Source organism: Eulemur rufifrons, chromosome 14 (genome assembly GCF_041146395.1).
Source record: "Eulemur rufifrons isolate Redbay chromosome 14, OSU_ERuf_1, whole genome shotgun sequence".
Taxonomy (NCBI): Eukaryota; Metazoa; Chordata; class Mammalia; order Primates; family Lemuridae; genus Eulemur; species Eulemur rufifrons.
The window spans coordinates 9,583,182-9,609,518 of NC_090996.1; the positions used below are offsets into that span (position 1 = coordinate 9,583,182).

General features: G+C 49.7%; 1 protein-coding gene across 1 annotated transcript in view; it reads right to left on the reverse strand.

Moving 5' to 3' along the window:
- COL26A1 (collagen type XXVI alpha 1 chain) overlaps positions 1-26,337 on the reverse strand; it is a 145,121-nt gene that overhangs the window by 72,258 nt on the left and 46,526 nt on the right. The window contains exon 3 of the mRNA XM_069486406.1: positions 6,537-6,634. Coding sequence (XP_069342507.1) covers positions 6,537-6,634 — 98 coding nt within the window. The remainder of the gene's footprint in view (positions 1-6,536; positions 6,635-26,337) is intronic.

A 26,337-nucleotide genomic window follows, 5' to 3' on the forward strand; every position in this document is an offset into this window, starting at 1 on the left:
CCAATAAAGGAAAATATGCAATTTCTGCTTCTACTCGTGTTAGACAGAGTCATACTGAACTTGCCCTTTCACCATAAACAACCAGAAAATTGGTCAAAATTAAGGAAACAAATATTCGCAGACATTGGACAAAAGGCAATATGGAACAGTGATCCCCAAGGGAAGGGAAACAAACAGGGCGACTCGAGAGGCACCTTCTGGCCTGGAGCACACGGAGGGGAGACTAAGTAGACCATGGCAACATCTCTGAATTGAAAGAAAAAAATTGAAGTTAAGGGAGGCTGAGACAAATTTGGTGGACAGAGTCCCAGAGAGAACTATGTCGAAAAAGAGCTCCAGAAATATACATGTGGTCAAAACCTATTGACCAGATGGGGATACGTAATATGCATATAAATTATATGTACATAAGAAGATGTGTGTAAATTATTCCTCAATAAAAAGTCAATGTCAGATACATAAATAATTCTTAAGAAATAGAAACATGTATAGCCCTTCTATTGAAGAAGATGAATTTGTTATCAAAAACTTCCCCACAAAGCAAACTACAGGACCAGATGGTTTCATTGTGAATCCTATAAAACATTTAAGGAAAAAGTAATAACAGCTTTATCCAAAAAAAATACTTTCAGAAAATAAAGAAGCAAGGGCTATTTCCCAATTCCTTTTATGAGACCAGCATAAGTCTCATAACCAAAAACTGACAAAGATATGGCAAGGAAAGAAAATTACAGGTAAATACAATTCAAAATTCATGTTGAGGCCAGGTGTGGTGGCTCACGCCTGTAATCCTAGCACTCTGGGAGGCCAAGGTGGGAGGATAGCTTGAGGTCAAGAGTTCGAGACCAGCCTCAGCAAGAGCAAGACCCCAACTCTACTAAAAATAGAAAAAATTAGCCAGGCGTGGTGGTGCATGCCTTAGCCCCAGCTACTCAGGAGGCTGAGGCAGGAGGATTGTGTGAGCCCAGGAGTTTGAGGTTGCTGTGAACTAGGCTGACGCCACTGCACTCTAGCCCAGATGACAGAGCAAGACTTTGTATCAAAAAAAAAAAAAAAAATTCATGTTGAAATTTAATCTCCAATGTGGCAGTATTAAGAGGTGTGGCCTTTAGAAGGTGACTGAGTCATGAGGGCTCTGCCCCAATGAATGAGATTAGGTGCTCTTATAAACGGGCTCGATGGAGGGAGTTTGCTCCCTTTCACCCCTTCTGTCCTTCTGTCCTGCGAGGGCACAGTGTTCCGCCACTCCAGAGGATGCAGCGTTCATGGCACCATCTTTGACGCAGAGACCAAGCCCTCACCAGCCCTCGCTGAACCCAGCAGCACCTTGTTCTTGGACTTACCAGCCTCTAGAACTATGAGAAATAAAATTCTGATCTTTATAAATGACCCAATCTCAGGCATTTTGCTATAGTAGCACAAACAGACTAAGATACATATCAAATACAGAAATATTTAAAAAAAAGATAATACATCTAAATGAATTTTATCCAGTACTAATAAGGTTATTCCCAGGAATGAAAAGTTAGTTTAATATTCCAAAATCAATGTAATTTGCCACATTAACATAAGAAAAGATTAGGAAAACATATAATCACCTCAATATAGATGCAAATAAAAGCATTTGACAAGACTGGGCACTTAATCATGATGAAAATTCTCAACATATGTAGAAAAAAAATCCTCATCTGATAAATGGCACCTAGGAAAAATCTACTAACAACATAGTTAACAGTGAAATACTGAGACATCCTCCCTAAGACCAGAAATAAGACAAGCATGTCTGCTCTGACCATTTCTATTAAACATTTTATTAAAAGTTCTAGCCAGTCCAATAAGGCAAGAAAAAGAAGTGAAAGGCATAAAAATTAGGAAGGAAGAAGCAAAAATGTCCCTATTCTCAGAGAACCTGATAGTCTATGTAGAAAATCCAAAGGAATCAACAAGTAAGCTACGAGCACTAATGAGTGAACTTAGAATGGTCTCTGGATACAAGGTCAATATTTTAAAATTTATATATACCAGCAGCGGAAAAATTCAGAAAATGAAATTTTAAAAAACAATCTCTCTTTTTTTTTGAGACAGAGTCTCTCTCTGTTGCCCTGGGTAGAAGAGTACAGTGGCATCAGCCTAGCTCACTACAACCTCAAACTCCTGGGCTCAAGTAATCCTCTTGCCTCAGCTTCCCAAATAGCTGGGGCTACAGGCATGTGCCATGACACCCGGCTAATTTTTCTACTTTTAGTAGAGACGGGGTCTCGCTCTTGCTCAGGCTGGTCTCGAACTCCTGAGCTCAAGTGATCCTCCCACCTCTGCCTCCCATAGTGCTAGGATTGCAGACGTGAGCCACCGTGCCCGGCCAGCAATCTCATTTTTTAAAAAGCACCAAAAATATAAGATACTTAGAAATAAATTTAAGAAAAGACAAGCAAGCCCTCTATTCTGAAAACTACAAAATAGTGCTAAGAAAAATGAGAAGACCTAAATAAACAGAGAGCTATACCACGTTCATGAATCAGAAGACCCATTATTAAGACAGCTGTTCTCCTCAGGTTGGTTTGTAAATTTATCACAACCACAATCCCAACATACACATTTTATAGACACTGGTAAGTTGATTGTGAAATTTATATAGAAATGCAAAGGAGCTAGAGTGGTCAAAATAGTCTCAACAAAGAAGAGATTACAACTATATACCATTCCATATCCAATAGCTAAAATTAAAAAGACGAACACCACCAAACGTTGGCAAGGATGTGGAGCAATTAGAACAGACTTTGCTTGTGAGAATGAAAAATGTTAAAACCTCTTTGGAGAACCATTTGACCGTTTCTTATAAAATTAAACAACACTATTAAAAATGGGAAAAAGTCTTGAGCAGACACTTCACAAAAGAAGGTATAAGAATAGCTAGTAAGCATATCAGAGAGGCATACAATAAAATGCTCAACATCATTAGTCATCAAGGAAGTGCAAATTAAAATCACAATGAGAGACCATTTCACACCCACTAGAAAGGATAAAATTAAACAGACTGACAGCACCAATGTTGGCAAGGATATAGAGCAATTGGAACGTGTTTTACTGGTAGGAGTGTAAAATGGAAAAATCACTTTGGAAAACAATTTGGTTCTTACTGATAAAGTTAAGCGTACACCACAACCTAGCAAAATGGTAGTGATTCATACAATGGAATAATACCCAGTAACCAAAACAAATAAACTACAGACATGTGTGTAAAACATGGATGAATCTCAAAGACATTATGTTAAGTGAAACAAACCATATACAAAAGATTAGATGTTTACAGTAATGTTATTGAAAAGTTGGAAGCAACTTATGTATCTTGTAGTAGGGGTTTAGTTAATAAAGTGTGTGTGTGTCCAAATTCCACAACCACTCAAAATGATATTACAGAAGGCGACTGACGAGGAGAGATGTTCATGGTAACTTATGCAGGAAAGAAAGTTACCAAACAGCATGCATGGTACATTTGACATGTAAGCACAGGGAAAGGTCTGGAAGCTTTTCCCCCAAGTGAGACTTGAGCTTACCTCGAGAGATGTAATTCTGGGTGTTTCCACTCTTTCTACACTGAACATGTACTCACTTTTATAATAAGAAAAAATTATTTTTAGGTATATAGATATAGATGAATAGATGCATCTGTTCACGATAGTTATGTTCTAGAAAGTCACCATGAACACTGCATTAGCAAACACTCAACCTTTGCTCCTAGGGGAAATATAGGTTTTGGGTCCTACAAGCCACTAATCACATTTTCATCAACCGATCAATACATCATCTTGTTTTATGTGTGTTTCTGTTTAAAGGCACCTTTAAAAATACCTACTGTTGATTCGTTACCATTGAACTCACAGCTAATAGCACTACAACTCCTGTCTGAACGAAGTTTCTAACACATGTATTCTCTCTGTGAGGCACATCACGGCCTTCTTGCCCTTGGGGACACTAGACACACTTCAGCACTACGCTTGGGGGACATTTTAAACAACAGAATCACCAACAAAAAGCACAAAAATGTGGAAAATGTGACGCTAAACAGACCAAGAAAAGGATGCTTGTTTGCAGTTTGAGAACTGAAACTGAGGAGGCAGGGTGTCACAGCGTTTGACCTCAACTGGGAACTGGGAACGTGCGTGTTGGTGACTCAAAAGTTTTCACTGCTTTGCCCACATCCGTGAATGACCACTGTGAGTACTGATTTTGTGGTTACACATCACTTTTAGTGAGTAGGCAAATTCGCAAATACAAAATCTGCAAATAATTAGAATCCACTGTATATAGACATATATATGAGGAAAAGTATTCCCCAGCCTTAGACAGGCACTCCTGGGGCGTCCAGGGAGGGGACCTCATCTGAACCAAAGCGAAACCCATTAAGCAGCACCTCGTTGGCCTGCAGTGCTTCCAGGGGGCGGGAGGAGGAAGCAAACGGGAATTAATGGTGCAGGACCCACCACAACCATCTTAGGAATGTGCCTAAAGTCATGGGCATGGCCTTGATTTAGCCTGCTGTCTTTATTGGTTTATATTTGGGAATGTAAAATCTTTACAAGGGTTTTCAGGAGCCAGCCCCAAACTCAGCCCAGCCTCACACTCCCAGGAATCCCTCAGCTGCCAAGTCCCCCACCCCAGGGCTTCCAGGACCCTCATGCTCACAGCTGGGAAGGGCCACTCAACCCTGACGCCCGTTGAAAGAGGCCAGCCTCATCCCGCATCCCGAGGTGGATGTGCATCCTAAGCAAGGTGGGGAGCCCAGAAGGTTCTTCCACTGGGGGGTAGGGGGCTGGCAGAGACTCTGAACCTGACAGCGTCTTCAGAGGTGCCGGCAACTCTTCATAATTAGCCTGGAAACCCCAGATGTGCCTGGTGAGTACAGTCACCACACAATGACATTTAGGTCAACGACAGACTATGTATACGACGGTGGTCCCATAAGATTATCATACTGTAGTTTTCCTGTACTTCTATGTTTAGATATGTTTAGATACACAAATACTTACCACTGGGCTCCAACTGCCTCCAGGATTCAGTACAGTAACGTGCTGTGCAGGTTCGTAGCCTGGGAGCAAGAGGCTGGACCGTGCAGGCTAGGCGTGTAGCAGGCTATGGCATCCTGGCTTGTGTAAGTACACTCTGACGTTTCCATGGTGAAGAAATGGCCTAATGATGCATTTCTCAGAACGTGTCCCCATCATTAAGCAACACATGACTATATATTGATGATCGATATTGATGTGGCCTGATCAGAGTGTCTTTGTTTACGAGGGAGCCTTGGGCCACACCACACAGTCCGTGCTAACAATATGAGTTAGGGTGGGAGCCGTGGGCCACATTTGACATTTTATGCTAATGATGCAATTTGTGTGTGTGTGTGGGGGGTGTCCTTGAGCCACATGGTACCAGCTCAACGTCCAGAGGAGCTAGGAGCTGAGGTCAGCAACGCGGGCTGCCACCATGCCTGTGCCACCAAGCCCCAGTAGACACTCGCTCAGGTGAGCTTCCCAGGCTGGCAATGCTCTGTGTGTATTGTCACATGTCACTGTCAGGAAAGTAACGCTGCCCATGACTCCACTGGCAGGGGACAAATGGAAATTTCATGTCTGGAGCCCCCCGGACTCTGCCCATGAGCCTGCTCCCTTAGCTGATTTAATCTTTTGCTGTAATAAACCACAACCATGACAGTCATAGTTTTCAGTGTGTTCTCTGAGTCCTCTTAGCAAGTTATTAAACCTTAGGGTGACCTTGGGGACCACAATCTACAAATACGTGTGTGCATGTGTGGCGTGTGTAGACACACACATATCCATTTCTCTAATCCTCTGGTTCACTCATTCAAGGAGTTACATAAAACATGTACATAAAACATGTAAATAAAATAGTGCTCACTATCTAGTTGCATAAAAATTATGACCTAAACATTTTTAGACTCACATTTCCTTTCATAGTATTCATTTATTCAACAAAGAGACTACGAAGAGAGATGAAAAATATATATGCCCAAACTCCAGGACAGGAGACAGGGCCCCTATTCGGGCTGGCCTCAGTCACTCTTAGAAGAATGGGACAGTCCTGCAGACCGCAAGTGGCTGCTGGTGGCGGCAAGAGGAATACACGCGACCACAGCCAGCTGAGCTCGGGGCCTCTGGGAGCTAAGAGAAGGGCCTGGAAGCCTTGGTAATGCTGAGAGGGGGCTTCCGGAAACAAGGCCTGGATGGTAAACCCCGAGAGGGGCCCACCCAGGACTCCACTCACTGTTCATTTTACTGATCACTGAAAGGGGCTCCGGCAGTGACTCGGGCTAGTGACAAACCAGCTTCACCCTAGTTTGGCCGGTCCAGAGCATTTGGTTCAGAGGTGGCTGGGAAACAAGGAAGTTCAAGCTACGAGCACGTGTGGCGGAAAGGAGACCCGCTTGCAGGAGGAGGGGAGAGGAGGGAGAAATGCCCAGCAAAGTGACAGCCACCTGGGCCAGCACCGTCCCCCTGCACCCCGCGCCCTGGCAGACTTACCCTCGTCACAGTTGCTCCCGGTGAAGCCAGGGCAGCACCTCCACTCCAGCGCCGTCACCGTGCGGTAGGACACTCTGTAGGTGGGTCTGATCAGAGTCCTGTAACTAACACAAGGACAGCTTCAGCGGGGCACGAGCTCCTGCCACCCACCTGCCCCCAGACCCCACTCCTGCAAAGACGGCCCAGGCTGTGTGCCCACCCAGGGCTCTGGAAGGCCCCCGGGCAGTGGAGCCCATCGCCCACCTCTGCGTCAGCTACGGTCTAAAGCCCCTTACAGCTCTGTCTTTCTAGAACTCTCCTAAGCACGGTCACTGCTTGGGAAAATGTCTTGCACACTGACCAAGATAACGAACAAAGAAAACAAAAATATTATTAGAACTTTCACAATTTTCAACTACCCTCTTACCCACTAAGTCCAGTCTTTTTCCCGATCATTATTTCTTTTGGTTGATTCATCCACAGATACTTATTGAGCACCCACTGTGTGCTACATACTGTGGTCACAGGTTGATAAAACTGAGTTCCCATCCTCAGGAGAGTGAGACATTTCAATGAAAACTTGGAGTACGGTAAGGGGACTCATGCAGGAATAAAAGAATTCCCATGAAATGCTGTGGATCCCAGGGCAAAGCTTCACACTCCTACAGTTTTCATATTTTTCTAACAAATAGGTTGGATACTATTTTGTCACATTCCAAGAATAGTGAACGTGAAACGTGTTACCAAATTTCACAAGGGGGATACATCCGGCTTTTATTATTCGCTTTATGGGCATCATTATAACTGTGCTGCTTGATCGAGTTTGCACAATATCCCCTTGAAGACAAAACTATATGGCTTCAGAGAATTTAAATCTGCTGACGTCGAGCAACTTCGTCGGTGAATGGCAAAATTATGAATTAATTGGTAGCAGCAGGCGTGACGTCGGGAGATGTACTGTCGACAGGAAAACACACGCGTCATGAATTGCATTTCGGAAATACGGCTCGGAATCTGAAAAATCCTGTTACGCTAATTTATCTTTTTTAAAGAAAAACCTCTCTTGTGTTTCATAAACATCCAGGCAAACCGGTTTGCCGCTGGAGACGTGAGGCGGTGTGGTTGTGCGCAGCTGGGGCAGGAACCTTCGGGAGGAGCCAGCTGGCGGGGAGAGGCGCCCACCGCTACGAGCTGGGCACAGGCCCAGGCCTTTGGGAGCCCCTGGGTGCCCAGTGAAGGTCAGGGCGGTGGGGAAGGACAGGGCTGGAGGGCGGGGGCGGGGGTAGCAGAGCAGCAGCCTTACGGCCACCTCTCCTCACGCAAGTGACCCGGTGAGACATAGAGTGTGCTGATGAGCCCAGGTGCAAGGAGCACAAATGCACTGTCTGTACGATAAACACACACTCACATGAACACACATGCACTCACACCCTCTCCCACACCGACACACCTGCACGGACTCACTCACATGCTCCCACAAACTCACACATACACACTCACACACTGTCACGAACATGCTCAACACTCACGTGTTCTCTAAACACACACTAGTGTCTTCACTGTCTCACACTCACATACACACACTTGCTTACATGCACACCCTGCACACTCCCACTTGCTCTCTCACACAAGGTACATACACACTCACGTTCTCACACACCCGCCTAAGCACACTCTCACATTTATGCACACTCATGACACACTCGCTATTCACACCCGCACACACGCACACTCACTGTCCTGTACGCTCCACACTCACGTGCACACCTCATTGCTGCATCTCAGGATGCTAAAACGGGATGCGTCCAGCCAGGCTCAGCAGGGGTCCCAAAGACTGGGGACAAAGCACAGGAGCCCAGAAGTGAGGGGCTGGAGGGGCTGGAGCAGCCAGGCAGGAAACGCCCCCACCTGTGAAGGCTGTTCTGCCAGCCTCGGCCCCTCTCCCTCAGGGCATGAGAGAGAAAGTGAAGAATCCACTGGGGGAGGGGCGTTACGAGAGGGGGATGCAACACCCCGAGTGGGGAGTCTTTGGAGAATGCACTGACCCCACCCCAATACCTTGGAGGAGGGACTCAGATGGTTCCCCCTTGTCCCAAGAGACCCTGGGGAGAACATGGCACAGACCCCAGGAATTTGGGGGAATCTGACTCCGGCTTGAAGGGGACGAGCAGTAGCAGAGTGGCAGCGTGCGTGTGTATTTGACGTTGGCCAGATGTGGAACCCCAGCACGCCCGAAAGGAAGCCGGACTTGCAAGAGGGGCCAGCAAGGAGGATCCCTGGGAAGTCCGAGGCTGAGAGCAAGGTCACGAGCGGGCAGCCAGAAGGGTCCTGCAGGGTGGAGATGCCCAGGCTGGGCATACGTGACGCCTGGCCCCCGCAAGGGCCAGCCATTCACAGGGGTGACATTCAGGACCCCCTCGCCGGATGGCAACAGTACCGGCCAAGTAAGGCTCTCCTGTCCCCTCCTGCCCTAGGGAGCCCCTAATCAGTATCTGCAAGTGAGGAAGGATGACAAGAAAGACAGAAGGGGCCCCCAGCCCCCCTCGCTGCCACAGATCTCCCGGCCTGAAGCAGGCCAGCTGGGAGAGGGAAGAACTTTAATTTAGACTCGAAATGGCAGTTGTAAAATTAATTTTTGAAATGAGATTGTTTTGACTAAGAGAGACCAGAAAAACTGCAGAATCCATCCAGGGCCCAGGGCAGGGGGAGGGACCAAGTTGCTTGCTGTTTGTGTCTGGGGTCCCGCCCAAAACCTCAGCCCGATGAACGGAGCCCCGGGGTTTTGGGGCACAAGCCCGGTCCCTGGGCTCTGCCCCTAATTCACTATACAGACTTGCACAGGTACCTCAACCTCTCTGAGCCCAGGTCCTGTTCCACATGATGATGTTACCATGGAGACCAGGAAGCCAGACACGAGCCTCTGAGAGCAGAAAGGGACACATCGATGCCAGGTTTGCAAAATGCAGACCTGAGCTCATTCGTCCTGGCCCACACCCTTCCACCGTCCCCACTGTCATCAGGGGAGAGTCGAGCTGCTTAGCCACGTGTGTCGGCTCTTCTGCAGGTGACACTGCCCCTCCAGCCCCCTGTGCCACATGCTGCCCCTCACCCGCCAGCCCAAGCCCTCCAGATGCACCAGACATTCTCGCTTCAGCCCATGTCTGGAATGATGACGATGATAATAATAAAAACCAATAATAAAAGCTTCAATTACGCACTCACCCTGTGCCAGACACTAGTGAGTGGTTTCCATGTTCTGACTCACATCAACCCCAAGGTGATACCCCAAGGTTACTATTATAATCCCCAATTTACAGATGAGGAAACTAAGGCACAAAGAGGTTAAATAACTTTCTCCAGATCACACCACCAGAAGGAACTAGGATCCAAACCCAGGTAGAACTGGTTCCAGAGCCCGGTGACACTAGTTTGAGTCCGTTCAGTACAGGGGAACATTTTTCCTCCCAACACCCACATGAGGGTACCGATCTCGGGCCCCTGAACCGGAGGGGGAGCTCACCCCCTAGGGAGGCTCTTTCCGAGGGCCAAGGGGCTGGCCTGTGTCACCCTGGGACCAGAAGGCTGCAAAGGAACCAGACGGCCAAGTCCAGGCACAGGTTACCCCAGTAGGTGGCGCTGCTTCCCCAGCCCACGGGGCCAAAGCTCAGCTCCACGGACCCCTTGGGTCTCACCTGAATGCCCAAGGCAGGTTCAGCATCCATGGCCCATCTGCCAGCCTGGGCAAGAACCCGAGGGAGCTTCGCCTCCTACCTCCATGAAGAACTTCCAGCCCCTGCCACTAGGGTCCCGTTGGCAAACTTTCTAAAATGCAGATGCAATTTGGGGACTGCCCTCTCTCTAAATGTTCCATGGCTCCCAGAGACTACAGACGAAACCTTTTAGGTCAGCAAATAAGGCCCTTCCCACCTTTCCACCCTCACCTCCTTCTACCACCACTAGGCAAAGCTCCTACCATACAGCACAACAGGCTGCCTGGTCACACGAGGCTCCTGCTGTCGCCACGCCTTTGCACGCTCAGGCTGCTCTGCCTACATGCCCTTCCTCCTTTGCTCTGCCTGAGAAAAATCCCTAAGAGCCTTCAGGGCGTGACTCACATGTCTCCTCCTCTGTGAAACACCCCTACCCACGGCCAGAGTCGGCAGGCTCCCACGTCATCTTGTACAGAGCTTTGTTACGACCCAACAGTCATTCGCACACTCAGGGGGACACCAGACTGAGCAAGGCAGGCACGGACTCTGCTCTGCCAGGGCCGATGGCGAGTGGGGCCACCAGCACCGATCCCATGGGCACACACGTGAACAGGTGGTACCCACTGCGTAAGCGCTATTGGACAAAGTACTGAATTCACTCCTCGCATTACAGTGGATTTTTTTTCTTGTTCTTTTTCTTTTTATTAAAATATAATTTACAGGCAGTAAAAAAGAGAAATCTAGCGTTTGGCTCAATGAACTTCTACCTATGTGTGCACCAACATTCCCATCAAAAATCCCCTTGTGTCCCTTCTAAGTCAATTTTCTGGCCCCCAGAGGAAACCATTATTCTGACTGCTCTCACCAAAGATTAGTAATAATATTCCATTATATAAATATACTATAATTTCCTCATTCTCCTGTTGATGGACATTTGGCTGTTTCCAGTTTTGAGCTATGATGACTAAAGATGCAATGAACATTCTCACACAGGTCTTTTTGTGATCATCTGCTTCCATTTCTCTAGGGTATACATGTAGGAACAGAACTCATGGGGCCATAGGATAAATATATGTTTAACTTTAGTAGATACTACAAACAGGTTTCCAAAACCTGTTTGGATGAACCAGTTTACAAGCCTACCAGAAGTGTATGAGTTCCAGTTGCACCATGTCCTTGCCAACATTTGATATTGTCGGTCATTTTCATTTTAGCCATTCTTGGGTATATGTGGTAGTCTTTCATTATGGTTTTAATTTGCAATTCCTGTTGACCAAACAAAGTTGAGTTTCTTTTCATATTTGTCCTTTGGATATTTTCTTTTGTGAAGGGACTGTTCAAAGTCTTGTACCCACTTTTAAATTGGGTTTTGAGTTTTGTGTTGTTTTCTGATTTGTGACATATTAATTTGTGTGATTTCACATCTTTTTCTTATTGCTTGATTAAATATATATTCATTTGTGTATATATATGTATATATATAAAGAAGAATATATATGAGGCCTTTGTCATATATATGTATTGCAAATGTTTTCTCTCAATCTGTGGCTTGCTTTTCATTTTTTAAAGGTGTATTTCTAATGAGCAGTTTTTAATTTTGGTGAAGTATAATTTATCATATTTTAAAATTTCATTATTTATGGGAGAGGAATCAAGGTTATTTTCCATTTGGATATCTAGTTGCTTCAGCACCATTGACTGAAAAGATCTTCTTTTACTGATTGAATTATTTTAGTGCCTTGTTGAAAACCAATCATTTGTATGCGGGTCCATTTCTAGACTTTATTCTGTTCCATTGATCTGTCTGTCTATCCTTGCACCAAAATCACACTGTCTTAATTAATGCAGCTTTATAGTAAGTCTTGAAATCTGGCAGCATAAGTCATCCAATTTTGTTCTTCTTCAAGATTGTCTTGGCTATTGTAAGTCCTTTACATTCCTGAAGATTTTATAATTGGCTTACCAATTTCTGCAAAAACGCCTACTAGGATTTTGATAAAAATTACATTGACTATGCAGATTTGTAGAGAATTGATATCTCAACAATATTGAGTCTTCCTATCTATGAACATAGTATAACTTTCCATTGATTTAAGTCATCTTTAATTTTTCTCAGCAGCTTGCACCTCTTTTGTTAAATTTACCTCTAGGTATTTGTATTAGTCATCTCCAGCCTGCCATAACAAAATATCACAGACTGTGTGGCTTAAACAGCAGAAATTTATTTTCTCACAGTTCCGGAGGCCAGAAGTCCAAGAGGAAGATTCCACCCAATCCCATTTGTGGTGAGGGCTCTCTTCCTGGCTTGTGGATGGCCGCCTTCTTGCTATATCTTCACATGACCTTTCCTCAATATGTGCACAAGCAGAGAGAGAAAGTTCTCTAGTGTCTCTTCTTATACAGATTCTAATCCTATCAGATCAGGGTTCCACCATTAAGACCTCATTTAACCTCAGTTGCTTTCTTAGAGGCGCTGTCTCCAGATACAGCCACACAGGGGTTAGGGCTTCAATATATGAATTTGGTGGGGCACGCATTTCATTTTCCACTTGTTTGTTGCTGGTATATTGTTACACATTTTTACATTGACCTTGTATCCAGTGACCTCGTTAAGTTTATTTATTAATTCTAGTAGTATATTTGTTGATTCCTTTGGATTTTCTATGCACATAATAACATCATCTGTGCATAAAGAGTTCTACCTCTTCGTTCCTGATCTGTGTGCCTTTTATTTATCTTCCTTATGTTACTGTTACTGTGTATTCAACTTCCAGATGTTGAACAGAAGTGATGATAACACTCATCCTTTTCTTTTTCCTAAACTTAGGGAGAAAGTGTACAATATTTCATCAATTAACTATTAAGTCAGCTGTAGGTTTCATTAATTGACTTTCAAATGTTAAGCCAACCTAGCATCCTGAGATAAATCCCACTGTAGCATGATGTATTATGTTTTTTATATCTCGGATTCTATTTTCTCATATTCTGTTTTGAATTCTCATACCTATATAAAGGGATTTAGTTGGAATTTTTATCTGTTAAAAACGCACACACATAAGGACCTGGTACAGCGGTGGTATTGATTCAGGGTGGGAGGGGGCCTCAGTTTTACTGTATACTCTTTCATATTTTTTGTATTTTGAATTCTATACCTTTTGAATTACTCAAAAAAGAACAAAATGTAAATGATAAATAAATAAAAAATGAGTTGATGCTGTTATGGACTGAATGTTTGTGTCCCCCAAAACTCCATACGCTGAAGCCCTAACCCCCAGTGTGATGATATATGGAGGTGGGTCCTCTGGGAGGTGATTGGATTTAGATCAGGTCATGAGGGTAGAGCCTCCTGATGGAATCAGTGTCCTTACAAGAAGAGAAGAGAGACCAGAGCTCGCTCTCCCCCTCTGCCATGCGAGGACGCAGCAAGAAGGCAGCCATCCGCACGCCAGGAAGAGAGCCCTCACCCTCACCAGGAACAGAATCCGTCAGCCTTGACCTTGGACTTCTAGCCTTCAGAACTGTGAGAATTAAATGTCTATTGTTTAAGCCACCCAGTCTCTGGTATTTGGTCATAGCAACCCTAGCAGACTAATATAGACCTATATTAAGTGATTTATATTAAGTGCTTGACACAGTGTGCAGGTAGGAGATGCAAATGCTAATAAATGTGAGCTACTGTTATCAACTATACTAATGATGATGAAGCTATTCTTTATTTAGTAATTGCCCCTACAGACCATGAAGTCCTTCCAAGCATGGCCCACCCTGGCCTTGCCCACGAGCACAGGGTTGCTAAAGTACAGCCACAGCAACAGATAACCAATGAATAAATAAGTAAATGGACGAACCAATGAACGAAGTGGGAAGTAACATGCGCGCACACACACACGCCCATCTTGAGGACCTATGTGAAATAAGGGGGGAAAGGTTCCATCTTTTGTTGCTTCAAGACTATTCCTAAGGGGTAAAGAGGCCCCTCCCCACCCCCCCTACCCCTCACCCCAGGGAGCAATTCCTTTCCAATCAGAACAGCCCCATGGAGCACCTCCACCTCCACAATAAGACAGCCGGCAATAATCCTGGGGTGGGCATATTGTGTTCAACCTTGACAGCCTTGAGGCCACTCCCAGCTGAGGACACTGAGACCCTGAGAGAGAACCTAACTTGCCCAAGGCTCCTCATAGAGTCACCATCCAAAGGGGGTGTCAGCCTCTCTCCTTGGCAGCAACATCGAGGGCCAAGGACGAGGTCCTGGGCAGGAGCCACATGGCCCCAGGAGAGTCTGTCCTACCACCAAGACTTTAATGACTCCTAGAGACTGGAGGCAAAACCAAGATCAGCCTCTGAGGCCTGAATTCTCCCCAAGGTGGAGCTGCCCCACCCATCGCCAACTTCCATGTGAGCACCAAGCCCACACTGTGGCCCTGGAGCTCTGCATGCTTTAGCCCGGGTCCTCCCTGGGTTCACAGGTGCCCTTTGTGCCCCAGCCACCCTGGCCTTCTCCCAAGGCTCTAGTGCACCATGTTCCTCACCCCTGGAGGGCTGTGTGCGCGTGCTCTCTCTCTCTCTCTCTCTCTCTGTCATTCCCAGCTCTTCCCTGTTCTCTGCCTTCATAGCACTCACTCCGGGTTGCAAGCTGTACTGCCACTGTGGTTGCTGACTGACGCCTGTGTCCCCGGCCACACCATAAGCTCCAGGAGGGCAGGGACGCTGTCTGTGCTTCCCTCCCTGCATCGCCGGCATCCAGAGCTGCCTGGCACGTGGCAGGTGCACAACATTACCTATCGACTGACCAGGGATCTGAATCCTCCGGGGCCTGTTTACAACACCTGGGGTGCGGGGGCGGGGGCTCCTCCTGGTCTCTACATTCAGCCAGGTATAGGTCCAAAGAGACCCCGTGGTGGTGGAAGTTCTCCTGGAGTCTGGGGCCGACTGGCCTCCAAGCCCTCAAGACCGTGGATGGCCTGAAGGTGGGGGAGCCCCTCGCTGGTCCGTGGAAAGTGTTCTATATACACATTTGAAGGATGGCAAAATTAGCTCAGAAAAGGAAAGGGAACTTAAGGGAGTTACTAGCCATGGAATACCTGGAGGCTCAGCCCCCTCATACCTGTGAGTATTACTGTCCCCATTTTGTGGATGAAAACACTGGGTCTGTACCAGAGGCTGTTCAGCTGGTGGGTACAGACCCCTGACTCGGCCCACGCCATCAGGAAGTGGGGGAGCCAGCCACAAACCTTCCCCCACCCTTGACTATACACACCCCATCTTTGTAGAGGCTACCACCTGCCTCTCACCTTCCAGGTGAGTCTGAGAGGTCAGGTGAGGCTTCTCCAGTTCCCCTGAGTGATGCTCTTAAAGCAGAAGTCTCCTCCTCGAATTCTTCCTAGCTTCTCTTCAATCTCAGTACGATATCCAAATCTCAGGACAAGACTCATAGCTCCACAGACTTCTGTGGCCACCATCCACTTTGGCCACCCCCACACAGAGCTCCGCCAGCCACTCCGGGGCTTGTGCCCCTGCTTTGCCACCATGCGAGATTCATAGCCCCCATGGCTCGGTGGAATTGCCACCTCCTCTGAGAGGCCCTCCTTGACTAGCCCACTCTCAGTCCCCCCACCCCACAGCAGGCTGGGCCTCCTCAAATTACACTCTCAAAGAACCTGCACTTCTCTTCCGAGCACTTGTAATCATACACCCACCTATGCAATTATCTGTCTGATGTCTGTCCCCTCCACCGAGCCATTGGCTGCACCTGTCCCCTCCACCGAGCCATTGGCTGCACCGTCGGCCTCACGCAGGGCGAGGCACACCCTCTGCGCCCACTAAAGACCGGTGGAATGAAGGAAGCAGTCGATGAACAGTGTGCCCTGATGCAGTCCCCATTCGGGAAGTGCGATGCTAATAACTAAGGCTCGGCGGCTCCCAGGGTGGTTCAGCGGGGCGGGCTGCAGGGCTGGAGCAGCAGGACAAAGCCACTTCCACCAGGAAGGGCAAGATGGAGGGACACTTGAAGGAAGCCCACTAATCTGAGAAGGTGAGGGGCAGCCCGTGCCAGCAGGGCCCAGAAAATCGCTTTGGGTGCTTTTGGTCATTTGAGGAGCAGAGCGTTTTGATGGCAGATGGGGCAGCTTCCGAGGACCAGGCTGGGAAAGGCCTGGAAGGTAGGCGAGGAGGCTGGACTCCACCTGTGGACACTGGCTTGGCCAGAGCTCTCTGGACTTTCCAGATCACGTTCCTGACTTATAGCGCATGTATTACACTCACTATTTACTGTCCTTGCATATGTTAAAAATCAGTAGAGCTTCATTTCTCTCTTATTTTGTAGATTAAAAAATAAACAGGGCCAGGTGTGGTGACTCACGCCTGCAATCCTAGCACTTTGGGAGGCCAAGGCGGGAGGCTCACTTGAGGCCAGGAGTTGGAGACCATCCTGGGCAATAAATTTAAAAAAATTTTTTTTAATTTAAAAAGTTAGCCTGAAGTGGTGGCGCATAGCTGTAGTTCCAGCTACTTGGGAGGCCAAGGCAGGAGTATGGCTTGAGCCCAGGAATTTGAGGTTGCAGTGAGCTATGATCATGCCGCTGTGGTCTAGCACAGGTAACAGAGGGAGACCCTGTCTCCAAAAAAAATTTTTTTTTAAATAAACAAATAATTAAAAAATAAACATTGGCCGGGCGTGGTGGCTCACGCCTGTAATCCTAGCACTCTGGGAGGCCGAGGCGGGTGGATCGCTCGAGGTCAGGAGTTCGAAACCAGCCTGAGCAAGAGTGAGACCCCGTCTCTACTAAAAATAGAAAGAAATTAAATGGACAACTAAAATATATATATACAAAAAATTAGCCGGGCATGGTGGCGAATGCCTGTAGTCCCAGCTACTCGGGAGGCTGAGACAGTAGGATCGCTTAAGCCCAGGAGTTTGAGGTTGCTGTGAGCTAGACTGACGCCACGGCACTCACTCTAGCCTGGGCAACAGAGTGAGACTCTGTCTCAAAAAAAAAAATAAATAAATAAATAAAAAAAATAATAAAAAATAAACAGAAGGGCTGATGTGGTTTTTCTGCCCATCAACAGACAGCCTCGTGCACCCACTGGGAGGCCACCCAGGGCTGTGGGGCAGAGGATCGCAGTAACCTGCTTTCAAGAAAGACCCCCCCGCCCCGAGGTAGCAGGGGCTGGATGGGAAGGGGAGAGGTGGGGAGCACGGAGGTTTCTCAGGAGGCTGCTGGCCCAGAAAGGGGGGCCGGCGGGACAAATGGCCCCACTTCACAGAGGAGAAAACCAAGGTCAAGGAGGAGCACGGGTCAGACTCCAGGTTATAAAGTGGCACAGGCTCGAGGGAACCAGGCCTCCCTACAGGGCCAGCGCGTGTGTTCTCATCTTCCTGACAACGCACAGAAGCCGCCTCGCAGGGACCCGCAGGCGCCGGCCGCTGAGCAGTCAGAGGAGGGCCTTGCCCTCCGCAGCTGCCCTGGCCTCGGGCCCTCGGTGGGAGCTCAGAGGACCGAGGCCTCGGGGTCCTCCAAAGAGCTGCTGTAACACAAGATGTCCAGCCTGCAGCAGACCCCGGGGGCCTGGCTGCAGCCCTGCAATCGCTCAGTGACTGTCCTGGGAAGTTGCAACGTGTCCTGTGTGTCCCCAAAGGCAGCCCTGGGCATACAAGGTCACATAAGAGGGGATTTGAAGGGCTCCCAGAAGGAGTGAGGCTCCATCCCTGGAAGTGGGTAAGCAGAGACCACCTCCAGAGGTGATGTCCCCACAGCACCATGATGTCCCTCCGTGGGTGCCGGGACACTGCCACCAACCAGGCATCTCCTGCTCAGCATGACTCTGCCAGCTCAGAGCCCTCATCTGGGGCAGCCGGCACCCCTCCCTCGCTGGGTACCTCCGTGCCTGCCTGTCCCCTTCTCCTGCCCCGACCCCACTTCCTCCCCAGGGACCACCGCGAGGAGGACAGACTGGGAGGTTCCGAGACAGGCTGGAGACGCCATAGGAAACGGGAGTGGGGGTGTAGGAGAGGGCGGCAGGAGATTATTAATCTCTTGGTTCACAACAGCAGGCCAGCCGGGAGGGGAAGGGGCTGTCCCTGCAGTTCTGAGGCAGGAGGCGGGGGTCTGTGGCCTCTGGCCTCCCCGGAATCCAAGCTAGTCATTCCTGAGTGCCCAAGGAAGGGACGGCAGGCCCAGCGGGCAGCGTCTGCCGCCCAGGCCTCACCTCCTGCCCTAGCCCAGGACCACAGCTCACTCGGGGGCGGTGGCCGCAGCCCAGTCAAGCTCAGTGGCGCTGAGTCTACCTCGGGGGTCGGGGGCAGCCTGGTGAGCTTCTCGACCCAAACAAGCCGGCTGAAGAGGAGGGGCAGAGAAGAAAGGCCACGTTTTAAGTCAGTACTTAAGTCCAGGACTTCACGTAACCCCGAGGGCGTCAGCCCTGAGCAGCAGGCGACCCAACCAGAGGGGGGAGGCTGGCTGGCAGGGGGCCGTCTGGCAGAGGGGAATGAAGGAGGCAGACGAAGCCCTGGAGAGTTCCCGCAAACCCCTGTGCTCAGCACATCTGGAAAAGGTTGGCTCTAATGCCATCAAAGAACTCCGAGGGGCCTGGGACTCAGCCAAGGGCAGGGGAAGCCCGGTCGAAGAAAACTTAACCCCCGAGTCCCTGGGACTTGTCCTTCTAAACCTACCAGGCCCTTGCACCCGGCGCCACCCCAGCCAGCAGCTGACCCAGGGGCTTGCGGGGGCCACCAGGGCAGTGTCAGTGTCACCCGACATCCCCGCTGCTATGAACAAAACACAGCCGGGGGTGTTTTCCACCCAAGGGCAAGGCAGGGGGTCTTCTCTCCATTGCCCAGAAAGGGAAATTAAGGCACAGAGGAGGGAAACACACATTGTGCTTTGCCTGCGGGTCCCCAGCCGGTTCCAAGCGGCCCTTGCAGGGAAGTCTGGAAGGCACCCAAGCGGCAGGGAGGCGACGGGCCCAGGACGCTGGCCCCAGGCCGGGGCTCCCCTAGGGCCCACCCACGGCCCCCACAGGCTGGCTCCTGGTGGCGATCCCTCTTCCCCACCCATATGTCCTTCTCTAGGGAAATGCCCTAGTCCCCCAGATCTCTGCTCAAATGTCGCCCCCCAGGGAGACCCCAGGACCAGGTCTCTCTCTGTACTGCTGTGAGTCTTTGATTAACCCGTGTCCCCACCCCACATACACACACGAGCTCTGTGAGGAGAGGACCCTGTTCTTTTTATACGTCGGTGCCTGGCCCTTCGCTGCTCAGTCAACACTGAACGAACGAACAGCTGAACAAACCAACACGGGATTTGAGAAACCCGAGGCAAGGCCATTGTCCCCGACACCCCAGGCCAGGCCGGGCAGGAGCCCGCGCTCTCGCCCACCCGTGCTGCTGACTAACTGGGCACCCTGCACTCCTCTGGGCCCCGTGCCCCACATCCAACACACACACACACACACACACACACACACTACAAAATCCAAGATTAAAAAAAAAGCAAATCACAGGATGGGAAAATCCACAGGGGAAACAGTTGTAATTTTTTCTTTTCTTTCTTTTTTTTTTGAGACAGGTCTCACTCTTCACCCAGGCTGGAGTGTGGTGGTGTCATCATAGCTCGCTGCAGCCTGGGCTCAAGTGATCCTCCTGCCTCAGCCTCTCAAGTAGCTGGGACTACAAGCGCGTGCCATGATGCCTGGCTAATTTTTAAAAATTTTTTTGTAGAGATGGGGTCTTGCTATGTTGCCAAGGCTGGTCTCGAACTCCTGGTCTCGAGCAATCCTCCCACCCTGGCCTCCCAAAGTGCTGGGGCTTCAGGTGTGAGCCACTGTGCCTGGCAGGATATAGTCGTGCTACATATTTTTTTTCCTTTTCACAAGGAGGTGGGAGCATTCATGTAATGGATGTTGCTGAAAACCTTAACGTGCCAGACCCTGTATTAAGTCCTAGGAATAATGATATGAAGACATCATGGTCCTGCCTTCGAGGCCCTCCCGGGATGGTGGAAAGAGTCAGCCCAGAAATCAGACGCTCTCAGTGGCTCCAGCAGCCGTCCTCTGCCCTCCTGTCCCAGCCATTCTACCCTCTTTCCTAGATCATTCCCAGTGGTTTATAAACATCACGTCCCCAAACTGCACTTGCCAGGGTACCCAGTGGCCCCCACATAGCCAAATCCAGTGGCCACTCCTCAGCCCTCGTCCTAGGCAGCCTCTCAAGAAGCATTTGGGACAGTTGCATTCTCCCTCCCGAAAGTCACCCCCAGGACGCCAGGTCCTCAGGCTGCTCCCCCTCCTAAGCCCCAGCTGTGAGACTGGGCTGCCCAGGACTCTTTTGGGACCAGCGCCCCTTCTCCACCTATTCATCCTCAAGGTCAACACCAGTCCCACAACTTTACGTACTGTCTACACACTGATGGTTCTCAACCATACCATGTCCTCTCCATCCTAATATGCCCATGTGGTTACGTTTTAACACCTGTGATATTGGGATTCACATTACAGCTGATGGAGAGCTCGAGTTTAATGAGGAGCATTCTTAGCAATAATAAAACCATGCACTCCTTACTAACCATGGCACCTTAGGATCAATGAAATACAATCTGGCCCCAGCCCTGGCTTCTTCCTGGTGCTCCAGACTTTTCTACTCAACTTCTGCTTTGGCACCCCTCCCTACGGATGCCCTGTGGGCATCCCACACTTAACTTGGCCAGAGCTGAGCTGTTGGTTCCCACCTCTGGGCCTGACCTCCTCCCGGTGTCCCCGTCTCTGTGAAAGGCACGCCCCCACCCCCACCAGCCCACTCTCAAACCAAAAATGTAGGGTCACCCCTGATTGCTCCCCGACATCAAGTGATCGGACCCTCCCGCCATCTCAGCTTCCAGAATGCCTCCCAAATCCACCCACTCCCCACCTCCCAGCTGTCACCCTAGCGTGAGCCACCATTGTCTCAGGCCTGCGTCCCTTCTCCCCAATGCAGCCAGCAATCTTTCCAAAACCTAAACCAGATCATCTCAGGAATCGTGGAAAAAGAAGGAAAAATAAGCCTAACCCAAGGAGAAGGAAGGACATAGCAAAGATAAGAGAAGAAATCAGAAAAACTGAAAAAAGAAAGACAGTAGAGACAAAAATAAAAAATCGATGAAATTCAAAGCTGGTTCATTGAAAAGATCAGTGAAATGACAAGGCCGGGGCAAGACTGATACGGGACGGGAGGGAAGACACAGATGATCAGTCTCGGGAATGAGCTAGCGGGTATCACTCCGCACATCAATTCAACAGCTGCAGCCCTATAGCTATTAAGGAAATTGAATTTGAAGTTTAAAACCTCCCAAAATGGAAATATCCAAACTCAGATGGTTTCACTGGAGAATCCTACCAAACATTTAAAGAAGAATTAACACCAATTATACGTAATCTCTTCTAGAACACAGAAGAGGAGGGAACACTTCTAACTCATGTTATGAGACCAAGATCACCCTCTTTCCAAAGCCAGGCAGAGACAGCACAAAACAAGAAAACTATAGAACAATCTCTATCATGAATATAGGCACAAAAAATCCTTAACAAAATATTAGCAAATAGAATTTATCAACTTATATAAAAAGTTATACATCACTGCCAAGTGGATTTATTCCAAGATGCAACACTGGTTCAATAGTTGGAAGTCACGCAACGCAACCACCATATTAACAGGCTCAAGAAGGAAAGTCACATGATCACATGAATCAATGCAAAAATGGAATTTGACAAAATTCAACACCCACGACAAAAAAAAAAAAAAAAAAAAAGTCTCAGAAAAACAGGAAGACGGAACTTCCTTGACTTTATAAAGGAGCATCTACAAAACCTTACACTTAATATTATATCCACTCTCCCCATCCCTGTTCAACATATTAATAGTTCTCGAAGTTCTTATCCTCCACCACATTCCCGCCTGGCACGTAGCAGGCTCTCAAGAAACGCTTGCTGGAAAGGTTGAGTGGATGAACACGTGTGTGGGAAGAGGTGTGTGGGGTCCTGGGCGGGCACAGGCCAGTCCCCTAGCGAGTTCTCAATAGGCCTCAACGTGCCCACGTTCTGCTAGACTCACATCTCACAACCACACCCTCCCTCCCCGACCTGCGCACTGTTGTCATAAAACGTCATCAGGACGTAGTGAGACGTGCTGACCTCACAGCCCTCTGCAAAGAGAGGCCCCACCAAGGACTGCGGCCACGCTGATCCCCGCATCTAGCTGATGCCGCAAACCAGCTCCCGGAGCCTCTCGAAAGCGCTGTTTGTTCATTTGGTATTTACCCCTCTTCTCGGAGAGTCACAGCTGACACTTACCACGAGCCAGACACCATCCTAGACGAGCCTCCAACGAGGCGTTGAACCCTCCCAGTACCTCAGGAGGCAGGTCCTGCAGCCACTTCCCAAATGAGGCAGGTGAGACACCAACCCTCACGCCTCCTCCCCTAGCGCCAGCTCCGTCCCACACACTGTGCGTGGACCCAGCCCCCACGTCCCACCCCTGCAAAGAACCACCTCTCGGGCCCCACCGTGGGGCACAGGATGTGCCCACCATAGGCACAGTCCCCCCTTATGGGGGCAGATTCCAGGGAGAGGCCAGTGCAGGCCTGGAAGCCACTCAGGGCTGTTTAGCCAGGTACCCAGAGAATGATTTAGAAGAGGGTCCAGGCTCCAAATGACCTCATGGACTCCCAGCCCCACAGGGATGGGCACGGCTGGAGAGGGCCAGAGTGGCCTCCCTGAAGGTCAAGATTCCTCTGTCTGGTGGAAGGTGTCCCAGGCTGCTCCCACATAGCCAGGAGCGAGTCCTGCAGCCGCTGCCTTGGCAGGAGGGGTGGGCACTGCAGCGTCCCAGACGAGGTCCTGCATAAGCCAAGGGAGTGGCCAGCCAAGCCCTGCCCCCTTAGCTGAGTACAGTGGGCCCCTCCTGCCCCGTGCACCCCACTATTCCTATCACCCAGCCCCACACAGGGGTCCAGAACCCTTAGCCCCTCCTCCTTACGGTCACCCCATGCCTGGGCTCGGTCTTCCCCCTTCCCCTGCAAGACCCAGCCTCAGCTCAGATGTCACCTCTTCCCTGGACCTTTCCCCAACCCCCGTCAGAACCAGGTGACCCTCCCCAGCTGCCTGGCTCACCCTAGGCCCCAGCCACTCTTAGGAGACCATCTGACTTGGCCCCAGAGAGCCCTCCCCTCGAGGACAGACAGACAGCCAGCCGTGTGCCTTCCTTTAGCCAGCACCTGGCATGCAGCCAGCCTCCGGAGACGTGAATGAACGAATAAATGAATGGTGAGTGCATAAACAAGCAAACAAGACACTCCATGCACCCTGGGAGGGAACATGGCAGTGCAGGGGGTGTTCCTGTCACCGCAAAATGACGTCACCTATTTCCAGGCAAGGCTAAGCTCCTCTCTAGGAGGAAGAGGAGTGGCAGGAATGTGGCACAGCGTGTCTGCCCCAGGAAAAGGTCCCAATAAGCCCACAACTGCAAGGAGGGGGCGCCAGAGAGGGCCCATGGACGGCCATGTCCAGGTGACTGGGCCAGCCCCCCACAGCCATTAATAATCTGGGACTCCCCACCTGGACCTGGGGCTCAGGACGAACCAGACAGGACCTCCTCAAAGGGCACATCGCCACGGGCCTCGCCCCAAACAGCCACCCCTGCCCCAGGTCGGGGCTCTTTAGGGGAGTCTGAGACGACCGCCCTGCCCACCCCAACTTTGCTTCCACGGCCGTTTACTCTTCATCCCTGCAACTCCCAGCTCTGGCTCTGTCTGGGCTCAGCTACCCTCATGTCCTCCCCGTCTGACATTGTCACTGCCGCAAGAAGAAATAGGGATGGAGCTACCCTCCCCCATTGGCCCTGTTTTCAAACACAGTCAGAGTCTGAAGCTAGAAATACCTTTCGGGGTTCTACAAGCTTCCTGGTCACGTCTACTGGTTTCTGGCTGCACTGCTCGCCATCCTACACACGGGTACATGGCGTCGGTGAGGCCCAGGCCAGGAGCCTGCAGTTAAATATGAACTTCCTTGAGGTGTGGCCCACCGCTGGCAAGGACGCCCACTAAGCGAGGTGCTTTCTTGTAGGGTGGGAGAACCCCAGGCAGTGAGGGGGCTAAGAGGCTGGGGGAGTTGGGACAGGAGGCAGAAAGGAGGTGGGAGGTGGGCGAAGGTCATTTACCAAGGTCATGATTCTCTTTTCCAGGGGAAAGCCCCTGCTATGAGACAGGCGCTGTCTTCATTTTAGAGATGAGGCTCAGAGAAGGTAAGTAACTTGCTCAAAGTCACACAGCTGGCCCCAGACTCTGGTCTTTTTGACCCCAAAATCCACCTCTGTGAAAATCACCAGAATCAAAATGGAGTCACTTGTGTCAAGGCCTGACAAATGAAGCCGGGGAAGGCCACGAAGCTAGGGTTCTCGTGCACGTACACCTGATAACAAGAACGATCACAAAAGACTGCAGAAACCACAGCCTTGCACAAAGGCCACTGCAACCTCACACAGAATATATATACTTCTGTCTTCCCAGCAGCTGCCCGTCCAACCTTGGACTGAGGACACCACCCTTGTTATTGATCCGTGAGCCGAGGATAATTGATTCAAAACAATTACATAAGTTTATAATCCTCATTTTTCCTTTAAAAACCCTTGTCTTTCTGTACCTCCCTGAATAGGCACATAGTTTACTCTGGCACTTGTATTCCCACTGCAATGCCCGCTCCTGAATAAATGTCATTTTCTTTTAGAGAGCTCTCTGTCTGTTATTTATTGACACAGAAAACAGGCTGGGAAACAACCTGGGAGACAGCTGTTCTCTTCTTTGTGCTGTGAGGCAGGGCCTATCTTGTGCACCCATTTCCCCGGGAGTCATAATGGCCTGTGTCATCACAACAGACGACATCACCAAAACAGGCTTCAATAACAGGAGCCTGTTAATCTCACAGTGTACCCGGGAGAGAAGGTTCTAGGACATACCCAGGCCCCAGAGACTGCAGCGAGGCTAAGACAGGAAGAAATGGGTTGCAGGAAGAGGACCTGGAAGGGGCCGTTTACAATTAAGTCCCGCCACGAGGATCACATGACACTCTGTTTTCCCTGCAGAAGTTTTAGGTAGACACGAATGAAAGTATCCAAAATGCTGCAAAGGATGAAGGGAGCCAGAATTGGGCCCAATACGGCTTCAGAAAATGGGGAAGGGCGACAGGAAACACAGAAACCTGCACATTTCTATGTACGTGCCATGGTTGAAATGCGGCAAGGCAGCGGGATCACAGGTGACAGAATACTGCACGGGGCGGTGACGAGGGCTCCGCTGGGGCCACCCTGACCTCAGAGTGAGGAACTGGAGCTCAGAGCAGGCCCAGGCCCGAACCCCCTGCCGGGAGCTGCCTGATTCTCTCCACGGCTGATCCGTGCCCAGGCCTCGGCTGGCATTCCCGGGGCACTGGTTACACGATCGGCACGTCATCCTCCAACAACCTGGTGAGGCAGCATTCTATCATTCCCCGCTTTAGAGTTGGGGAAACTGAGGCTCGGAGGACAAATCCTGGCCAAATGAGACATCACGGGAAGTCTGCTGGGGGTTCTGGAGAAGTCTGTCCTCTCTCAGAGGAAAAAAACTGTGTTCCATCACCTTTCTTTCTTTTTGGGGACACTGTCGTGTGAGCTGTGATGCCTGGAGCTGCTGCTGCCCTTCTGTCACTGTGAGGAACGTCATGGCAGACACACGGGGGCTGGCGGGGAGTTAAGTCAAAGGAGCCCAGGGTCTTGAGCATGTCATGGCCCAGTTCCAGAATCTTCTTTCCCGGGTACATTGTGAGATTAACACACTCCTGTTATTGAAGCCTCTTGGTGTGATGTCATCTATTATGGTGACACAGGCCATTATGACTCCGGGGGAAATGGGTGCCTGAGACAGGCCCTGCCTCAAAGTGCTCCCAGGAACCTTCTGAGCTCCTCCCTCCCCAGGCTCTGCTCAGGGAGAATTGCCCAGCACACACACTCTTGCAGCGGGGTGTGCAGACTCAAGAAAACTGTACAATCATGCTCAAAAAATTACACGAAGAAGCACTGGGACAGGACCATAGGATCCTGAGCTTTTTCT